The following is a 10,193-nucleotide window of genomic DNA, read 5'->3' as shown; positions in this document are numbered from 1 at the left end:
AAAATGTGACCTTAACTAGAAAGACTATTAAAAAAAAGGAATATATAAATTGTGTTCTTGCTTTGGTGCACCACTCAGGAACAACAATAATTATTGTATTTAAAACTTTTTATATACTTTCAGTTTTCCTTGACTTGAAGAAATGGTTAGCTTCTTACCTGACAATTACAGTGAAATTCCTTAAATATCCATAGAGACTGTCAGTCTTTCACCATACAGATGTAAAACCTCTAAACCTTAAAACAAGCAACAGGTAGTTTTCAAGCATTTACTGGTTTCTATTTTCAACACTTCCCAGGAAGGAATAAAATTTAGTATCTGAATGAGAATGAATTATAGTAAAAAAAAAATCAGAGTGAAAGAACGAGAGAAGGTTGTTTTGCACTGCAAAAAAAAAAAAGTATATGGTATAATCTGATGGAACTGGAACCACAGGTATTGCGTGTGTCCCTTTAAACTGTAGGACTGCAGTTGATCTCTGTATGTTTTCTGGTATTCATTCGTCCCTTTGAAAGGAGAATGAGAGCTAAGATCATTGGCTGTACTGTGGAGCTGTCACATCTCAGTACTGAAAAGATACAGTGCATGTGAATTTAAACAGTCTTTGGCTTTCTGTTCATACATTGCCAAGAGCTTTGAGAAGGATGAACCAAGTGAAGGCTTTATTTAGGGCTAAGTGAGATTCAGATCCCTCCAATCTGACAGCGTTTCAGCCTCCGGAGTGAGGAAGCAGCAGAAACAGAAGCAGCAGAAGCAACAGCAGTAGCAGCAGCAACAGCAGCAGCCCCTGCTGAAGTCCAATAGAGGAGACTTGATCTCTAGTTTATCCTGGAACTCCGCCTGGGATCGTGCACTGTCCAGGGTCCTGAAACATGAACCAAACTGCCAGCGTCTCCCATCACATCAAGTGTCAACCTTCAAAAACAATCAAGGTAGGACCTGGTTTTTGTCTCTGCTCTCTGCTTCTGCACGTGCCTTCATTCATCTACCTCACAGCTGGGTGTTTGTATGGCAGGACACTGACAGTGGAGATACCCAGTTGGTTTGAGTTGAAAGTTGGATCTCAGTAAAGTGTTAGGCTCTGTTTGCATGTGTTCGTGGACCAAAGAGTAGTTTCCACTGAATCATTCTATATCCTGATGACTTTGGCTTTTGTTTTGACTGAGAATTGATTACTGGTCTTTTTAAGAAATAAACTTTAAGAGTTGCTAGTCCATGTCAGTTTTCTTTAATGGAACTGGTGAAGAATTTGCAAACTACTTGAAGAATTTGCAGTTTTTATTCTAACTGCAGCCATTGAACTGGTGAAGATAAACTTAAATTGACTACAAATTTGATAACTGCACTTTATGGTCATATGGATTTAGATCATTTATCTTTCCAAAGAAAAGCATCTCCCTCATTGTGAGCATTGAACTAGTGTTATACTAATGTGACTTCAGTGAGACAGTGTAAAAGCTATAGAGCATAAAACCACATGTTCTTATGTATACCATCACTTAGCTCAAAGTCAGTGAAATGACTTGAGACATTCTTTATTTCCAAAGCTTGTTATAAGTTTGTGATTTTCTGACAAATCACAAATCATGGTCAAAAGTAAAATTCTCAAAATTTCATTTTTTTTCTGTTCCAGTGTTAAGTGATATTTATGTCACTCCTTTTGAATAATTTTATTTAGGATACTTTTAATTTTAAGCAGCCTCATGCTTATAATCAGGGATTTGCTCTATATTTCCATCAGTCTGAACTGGATTATATTTTGTATGTGATTACTTTTCATCTTGAGCCATAGTGATGCGTTCCTCTGAAACTCATTCATGAAGAAAACCGATAACCTGATGTGTCATCTTCAGTTATCTCTCATTACTATGCAAGTGCCTACCTTTTATTAAGATGCCAGAATTTAAGAAGCTTGAATTTTTGTGATTTACAATACTATCTGGTTTATATCTCTGGCCCTTGACAATATTGTATAGATTGTAATTACAAAAATAATCTAATTTTCAGCAACATTTTTTTCTTCTGAACTTTCCTACCTTAAGTCAGAGACTTTCAATGATAAATAAACCCCAAACTAAACATTTTACTCCAGTCATCTGCAATTATTTTTAAAAGCAATGAGGTCAGCAGAATATATCTAACAAGTTATAATTAAACTCCCATCATATATAAACATAGGAAGTTAGTTGAAATCACATGAAGTCCAAATTCAGAAATGTACATCTTCTCTAATGGCAAAAGCAGAATCTTTTTCAGCATTGGATTCTCTGTACTGCATCCAAGTTTAGAAATAAATGTTGAGCTTTAGGAATTAAATTGTTTTCTACATGTCAGAGTTCCACATACATCAATTATATAAGCATACCATCACTGAACAATGCCAAAATAGTTAATATATGGCATTCCATATTGTGATGTACAAACTCTATTTGGAAATATGTGTTGTAGTTTAAAGTGAGATAGAATTACAGACTGTCCATCTACCTTTGTCCAGAAAACCATAAATGACCAGTGGCTTTCTGTTTAAGTGTTTGAGGTCACAGGAATCAAGCATTTTTATTTGCCTTATTCTTTATTGGGTAAGCACAAATGAATGCTACTTTCTGGGACTTAAAAATCACTTTTCTTATTAGTGCTCTGGAATTGACTGCTCTCAGACAAACTGTGGAGCAAAAAAAGAAATGTTTCTAGTATAAGGGTTTTGCATCATCTTGCTGATCTTGCAGATGCTGGTTTTTTATTCTAACTGCAGCCATTGAATTGAAATGAAACGCATCATAAAAATTGGACAACCCACCACTTAGCAATGTGTTATATTAATGGCTTAATGAAAGAATCTTGAATCAAAGCTCTGGGTGATTTGGTTAATTGTACAAGTTAAGTTCTTTTGTGCACCCCCCACATTGCCCTGGGGAGCTAAGGATGCTTGTGATGTTCATAAAGTATGTATAGTTGCAAGCATTGAACTATTAAGGGAGTAATTACTTGAGTATTTTCCAATTTGCAACAGTAAAAAGGGATGAGTGGAAAAGCTCTCTTACTTCAAATTATGTTCTCAATTATGAAACATTTATGGCTTTTGGAATTTATACTAAAAATGGCTATCTATATTTAGGTAATGCATTAGCCTATGAGTAAAATGCAATAACAACCTAAAGAAAAACCCCATGATGAGAGGCTTTTGGAAAGCTATGGTACATCAGGGTTTAAAAGACTCTGAACTTTTGGAGTCTAAGGTTCAAGCATGGCTGTTTAGAGTTATTTTTTCCCTAATTGTTAATGTTACTATCTGACAATTTAAAATAAATCCCTCTCATGGAATTTGATTGGCCTGAAGATAATGATAACCCACTATAGGACTCTGGAATACTCAGGTACTTGAAAACTGGCATATTGCTCCATTTTAGAAACTTTAAGTCCTTCAGGGCTTTTTACACATAGCTCAGTGTAATAAACCTCTAGGGAGAATTCCCAACCTGTCACTGTAGTAAATGCTGGCTGTTTCTTCTCTTGATGGTATAACTACTACTAAAAAAGAATGCAATAGGAATGGATAAAAGTGAATTGCATATGCTGAAAAATCTGTAGAAGGAGGAAGTGTGTGTGTGTGTGTGTGTGTGTGTGTGTGTTTGTGTGTGGTGTTTGTGTATCCCACTTGAATTTTAAAAAGTGATGAAATTTGCAGTTCTCATATTCAGTAGTGGTTGCCACTGAAAGGTATCTGTGGTCCTAGTAGTGTCAATCTGGAGAAGGAGTGATGGAGAAGAATCATAATGGAATGATTGGCAACATTATTTGCTTTGCTTGGTGTTTGATTTTGTCATTCTGGCCATTCTTCAGTTCAACTAGTCTCTGAATCAATTTTTCTGATGGACTTCAGCAGGTATCTTCCTATAGTCAAAACTTATAAGAGAGAAGAGAACAGAAGAAGTAAAATAAAGGTACCAAGCCTGTTCTCAGATCACTTTGGATGGATGCTAAATGCAGTTCTCTCACGAAACCCCCTCCAAATTCAGAGCTTGTAAAGTTTTTCCTGAAATGATTATAAACCTTATAAGGTAGTAGCACTCAAAAAAAAAAAGAGTGGGGGGAATATTTCAGTCTGAAATCTATAATGGAAAATTTTAGGGGGACTATTTGGGAATGTCAAATACGTATATAATTTAATCATTGGCATTATTGTAAACTTTTTCAAGAATTTCCTCCCCCTTGGGGAACAAACTTGCTTTTGTCTTTACTGTCTTGGCTTCTCTTGGTTATGCTGAAAATAAATTAAATCTTCCAGCCAAATCTTTGTTTCGCTCCCACTCCCCCTACCCCAGTGGAATTACTTATTTAGAACTTTGCCCCTAAGATGTACAGAGAATATAAAAAAAATTCTTTCATATTTTAATATAAGTCTAGTATCCCAGTGTGTCTAAGGAAGTAGAAGAAAATTTTCATTTTATTGTTTTGAAATTAGAAATAGTGAGTGAATTATCTGGAGTCAGTGATTCCTAGGTCAGGAATCATATATATTGTATCATATATATTGTATTTTGCTCATCATCTTGAGCTGACAATTTTTTTTCGTGACAATTTCAACTGAATTTTATGTAGCAATGTTGATGAGTCAATATGCTAATAAAGTAATAAAGACTCCATCCCACACACTCTCGCTATAGGAAATAAGAGAAAATAAATGGGTAGAATTACTATACTGTATCCCATAATTTTTTTACAAACACTATGTCAAAAGTGTAAATAAAATTATAAAAATAGTTGGGTCAAAGAGAATGAAATCTTTCAGAATTATTTTCTGATTAATCTGTAGATTTGAGGATAGGGTGGTTGGGCAATAATTTCTTCATTTAACAAATTGGTGATTTGGAGCATGACACTGCTGAATTGGCATGGTGAGACTGGCTTGAAATTGCACTATGGCATCTCACTGGTTGTTAATTCTATGCCCTTAACCTAAGGGATGGGCACCTTATCTGATTTTTATATGATAATGAGCTAATACTACAGTTTAGTCCCTAAGAGTATGTCATAATTATATATGCAAGTGATAGCCACAAGAGTTTATCAACACAAGGAGTATATAAGAAAAAAGATTATCTTTTTATACATGTCATATCATACATATGCAAAATGTACGATTCTCCCATGCTTCCTATTACTTCAATTTCTAAGTGCAAAGATTGTAATGTGTAATATTTCTATATGGTACTGTGGTGTCTTATTCTTTTTGATTCCTAATCCTAAGGACTTTAGGTCTTCGGGGAAAAAAGAAACTTCCTTCAAGTGTGACCACAATACAGACTCAGACATGCACTAAAGAAGAAGTTACTGTTAAAATTCTGTAGTTACTAAGGACATCAGTGAACTCTGCGGTTCCATTCAGCAAAGTACAGGTTTCCCTTCAGTCTTAAGAGAAGGGGCTGCTCTTCTAAGTGTTGATAGAGGAAACAAAAAGAGAGGACTTATAAACAATTAAGGATGAAGAATATTTTGTTTGTATGACAAATTTTTATATCTTTTAGAAGTGTTCTACATCTTTTTCATTATTCTCACATAGTTTCTTCATATGCTTGAGGCAAAATCACAGTCTATCTTAGACTAAGCATGAAGGGAACCAGAAGTTAGAAATTCTGCTAATGACAAATTTATAGTCATTTACAATTTTCATTTATGGCTAAGGTTTTAAACCTTTAAATGATTATAGGACAATTTTATTTCAAAGGGCTATAAAGTCAACTGTTTTTTTAAAGGAAGCATTAAAGATTTTTTTCTTTTTAATAAAGAAGGACAATGTAAAATAATTGAACAATTCTATGTTTTATTAGCTTTTCTCTCAATAGGTAATTTCTTTTTTTTTTGACTTTTATAATGTTTCACAATCATTTCTGAAGAAGTGTTGTCATATAGTGTGTTGTTGGGCAAATTTAGAAGATTTCATAAAATATTTAATATTACTTAATTTTCTCTTTGGAAAAGTGATGTATTAATGATTTTTTTCTAAACTCACATTTTGGTCAGTTATTGAAGACTTTGTTGCTAATAAAATACCTGTCAATGAAAAGGCAGGATGGGTCTGCAAATGAAGCATGGGATAAAGAAACTAAGGCAGTGGTTCTGGAAATATGTTCCCTGGACAAACAGTGTCAATATTTCATGGTTACTCATGAGAAATGCAAATGATTTGTCTCTATCTATACCTACAGAATCAGAAACTCTGAAGGTGGGACCTAGCAACCTAATTTAATAAGCCTTCCAGGTGATTCTGATACACAGTGGCATTTCAGAACCACTGAGCTGAAGGACGACCAAATAAGACAAGATTTGTGCTTGTTCTACACGTACGATTTGTCCACAACTGGGTATCACAGATGTGAACACCTGAAAACCTGCATCTGTGAGAGCGAAGAAGACCTCATTAAGTCTTTTGTCCTCCACAAGAATTACTTGACACAAAGCTTTTCATATATGAGACATTGAATATATATATATATGTTAATTGTTAAATCAACAAATTCTATTAGTTCTAAGAAGAGTTAAGGAAATTTTTAATGCCTTATTCAACAGGTAACTGTTTTGGAAGCCACACCTTGTGTTTTAAGTTTATAGCAAAGTTTTCAAATGAGTATATTGACATTTTGTTTGTCTTTCAGTAGTTTTATTCTCTAATCTTGGATTGGGGCCATTTGGCAATCAGTACCTTTGGGTGCCTTGGGGATTTCAGTCACACTAAGCAGAATGCCAGTTTCATCTGAAACTCGTCAAAACAATAGTATGCAGGAAGATCACCACAGCCTTTCTTTTCTTCATGAATGTTCTTTGACCCTTAAGTATATGCTGGATTGGTAGGACATAATTGGCAGCAGTACTCCACAGGAACAAAATTAATTACCATTAGCAACAAACCTGACCTCCCATGGACACACGGCATGGTGTTTCATTAGCAGAACTAGATTTAAACTTGGTGATAAGCAACAAAATAAAGGAAACTTACCTTCTAAATAGGCCTATTTGTTTGAGAATTTTTATAGCACTTTGTTGTTTTTGCTTGTTTTATAGTTACTGTTGAGAACTAAAATTAAATGTGCACAAACTATTTGACTTCATGCAAACAAAGTACAGGCAGATTGATTGTTTTTCCCCTGAAGCAGCATCCCTAAGTTGAATTTTCACTCCCCCTGTACTATAGTGAATCATATGAGCTTGGGGGAAGACAATCAACCCTGATAAGTCATTTCTTCCCCCTAACAGAAGGACAATAAACTTAAATTATATCCCCAAACAAAAATGCTATGTAAGAGCTTTGTATTATAATTTGTTCTAGTAGCAATTTTTAAAGGATATGGCATTTTCATAGAGAGGTGTATGGTGAGAATCAATTTTTATGACATAAAAGCTTAGAATTTTATTTGCAATTATTATTAACTATAATGATGATCAAAACTCATTTCGAAGTTTCTGGAGAGCTGAAAAGAATCTTCTGATATTATGACATCTGTAAGATTTCATCATGGACCTGTACCAAGACAGTAGAGGGAAGAAGGAAATTGGATTCAAATGCCATCTAAAGAACTTATTAATCCAATAAAAAACACAATTACTCATCCCAGTGCTGTGCTACCAAAATGTTAAATACCTGGTTAGGTTCTTGGATGGTACATGTGTTTGAATTGAGAAGTTTTATCGTGGGATGGATAAAGTCTTTGGACTGTTTGTCTGCTTCTGTATTTTGTCTGTTCTGCTTCTGTATTTTGTCTTCAAGCAGAAGAAAACAAGAAGAGGCAGCCCAGCACTGTTTCCTTCTCATGGAATCTCCCACACAATGGTTCTTTTATCAAACCTCTACTCTCTTACATTAAGTCTCATGCAGAATTTTGGGGGGAGGATTCTCAGACTCTTTGTGATATAGTTAAGTTCTCACCTAATCACCTATGCTCTCATCTAATTTCTGTATCTCCTTAATAAATAATTGAGCTTCTGAGTTAGAATTACATTTATTTCCATGGATGTCTCACACTAGTTCATGGGGATTCTTCCAGAGCCTCTTTTACTTTCACTAATTCCAGTGTCCATCCCAATACCTGGTGCATAGCAGGTGCTTGATTAATATTCTTTGAACAAAAGAACAAAGAAGACCTAAACAAAACCAAACCTCTTACTTTGAAATATGCACATAACATTTGGAGAAATGACAAAGCATGTCAGAATTTGTGACAATAGATATCTGTTCCTCTTAAGGATGAATAGCTTCAGTATATTTAAGAAAATGTTTTTGCATTATGAGTATCTTTCTATATCATAGTTGCAGGGTGTCTTGTATCCAAATACAGATGAACCTGTTTTGTTTTGGAGGTTGAATTAGTATGGCAGACTCCAGTTGTTGTTGGTTTGAATGGATATGGCTTTGCAAGGGGACTATTTACTAACACTTTGGTGTAGAGGCTCTTTCTCATTGGAAACCTTAATTTCTAAGATCAATCACTGCTGCTAGACTGCAAAACACCACTTCTCACAAGTCTGGTTTCTAGGATTTTGCCCTAAGAAAAATGGATTCCACTATATTTTGATGGAAAGTAAATAGCACGAAAGTATTTATTGTCTTTAATAGGTGGGCCCTTTACTTGAATATTTTTTGAGTCAATAAAAGAATTAGGGCAGAAAGATTATGCAAGGGGGCATTCTTTGATCAGGGAAGGGCAAATATGGCAATTTTTCCCCCATTATATAAATTCTTTGAAATAAATAAAATCAAGTGAAAGATAAGTTCCAGAACTAGTGACTTTGGTCAACTGGTAAGCATAATGTAGTGTGATGGATAGAGCCTTAGATTTTTCTCTTTCATTGTTTTAGTCATTCAAGATTTAGTAAAAGAGCATTAGAACCTGAGTAGGGTAGTAATTCAGAGCAAGGTCTAGCATATAAGTTAATACAGTTACAATATCAAGTGCAAAGTGGGTAAATACAAGCTTTTAGGGAGGAAGCATTCTCTAAGCCCAGGACACAACCTCACATAGAAATTAGGTTGGTAAAAAGAGGGGAAGAATATATTCCAGGCAGAGAAAACAAGCAGAAGAAAACAAGGAGAAGAGGCAGCACTGCACTGGTCACAAGAGCAGGTAATAGCTGAGACTGACTGGATTGTAGAGTGCAAGTAATTAGGAGGTGTGAGAAAGGAGGGTTCATGAACATGTGGGGAGGCTGGATTTTGTGTTCTCTCTCAGAATTTGACTGTACCGAGTATACTGCCAGTGAAACTCCACATCATGTAAGAATTGGATCCTAATTAGAATAAGTTACATTCTATGTATCAAAATATACTCTGTCATGTATATCTAACAAAAATTAAAAAGATTAATTAATTAAAGAAATAATTTTACTGTATTCAGAGGACAAATCTTATGGGCAAATAGTGTAAATCCAGATCTTGAGATCTAAATTGGGGCTCATGTTGGTGACCTTGGAAGCCCTCTGGAGGTTTATGACTTCAGGTAGAAAGTGAACATGGTAACATACTCCTGGTCCATCCTTCAGAATTAACTGAATCTAAGATGTTTTAATCCAGATAGGCTTTGCTGGTGGTAAATTTTATTAAGAACAAAAGGTTTGCTCATTAGCTTGATTTAGAAAGATACCACCCACTTTCCTGAATGCTCATAATAGCTTAATAGCTGGTCTTTAAAGGCTTTGATTTAATGATAACTTTTTAATCCTGAAGAGTCTTTTTTGACTAATGTCAATCACTTAGCAGTACTAAAATTTTCCTCTTTAATATTTTCAGATAACATACAGATAACCATTTTCTTGGACATTGGTTGCCGATTTGTCATTTCTGCAATACCTAAAAATACTTGAATGATCTCTCTGAGCAGCATCAGATTTAAGCATAAAGAATACCTGGAGATTTCAGGTGTGGAAATGCAGACGTTCTTTCCTAGTTGTATGGTTTATCTAAGCCATGTGTTGTCTTTAATAAAATTGTCATGGGCACTTTTTTGAAGGATCTTCCTTAATGGCTCACATCATTTCCCAGAGGATACAGCAAATATTAAAATGCATTTTGTGTGTTGTAAGTCTACAACCTACAACCATGAAATTTTAGATGGTTTTTAGAGATAGGCTAGCCAAGACTTGTTTTTTAGACAAGAAATCTGAGAATTAGAAAGGGAAAATAGGTGATGAGAGAGTTTCTCTAT

General features: G+C 34.8%; 1 protein-coding gene across 1 annotated transcript in view; it reads left to right on the top strand.

The window, feature by feature from the left end:
• Positions 1-414: 414 nt before the first annotated feature.
• Positions 415-10,193, top strand: part of Dpp10 (dipeptidyl peptidase like 10) — a 1,278,687-nt gene continuing 1,268,908 nt past the window's right edge. The window contains exon 1 of the mRNA XM_015501723.2: positions 415-932. Coding sequence (XP_015357209.1) covers positions 873-932 — 60 coding nt within the window. The 5' untranslated portion in view covers positions 415-872. The remainder of the gene's footprint in view (positions 933-10,193) is intronic.

The sequence above is a fragment of the Marmota marmota genome, unplaced genomic scaffold, assembly GCF_001458135.2.
Source record: "Marmota marmota marmota unplaced genomic scaffold, marMar, whole genome shotgun sequence".
NCBI classification, from domain to species: domain Eukaryota; kingdom Metazoa; phylum Chordata; class Mammalia; order Rodentia; family Sciuridae; genus Marmota; species Marmota marmota.
The sequence above is the reverse complement of the archived record's forward strand: the minus strand, read 5'-3'. Positions and strand labels throughout refer to the sequence as shown.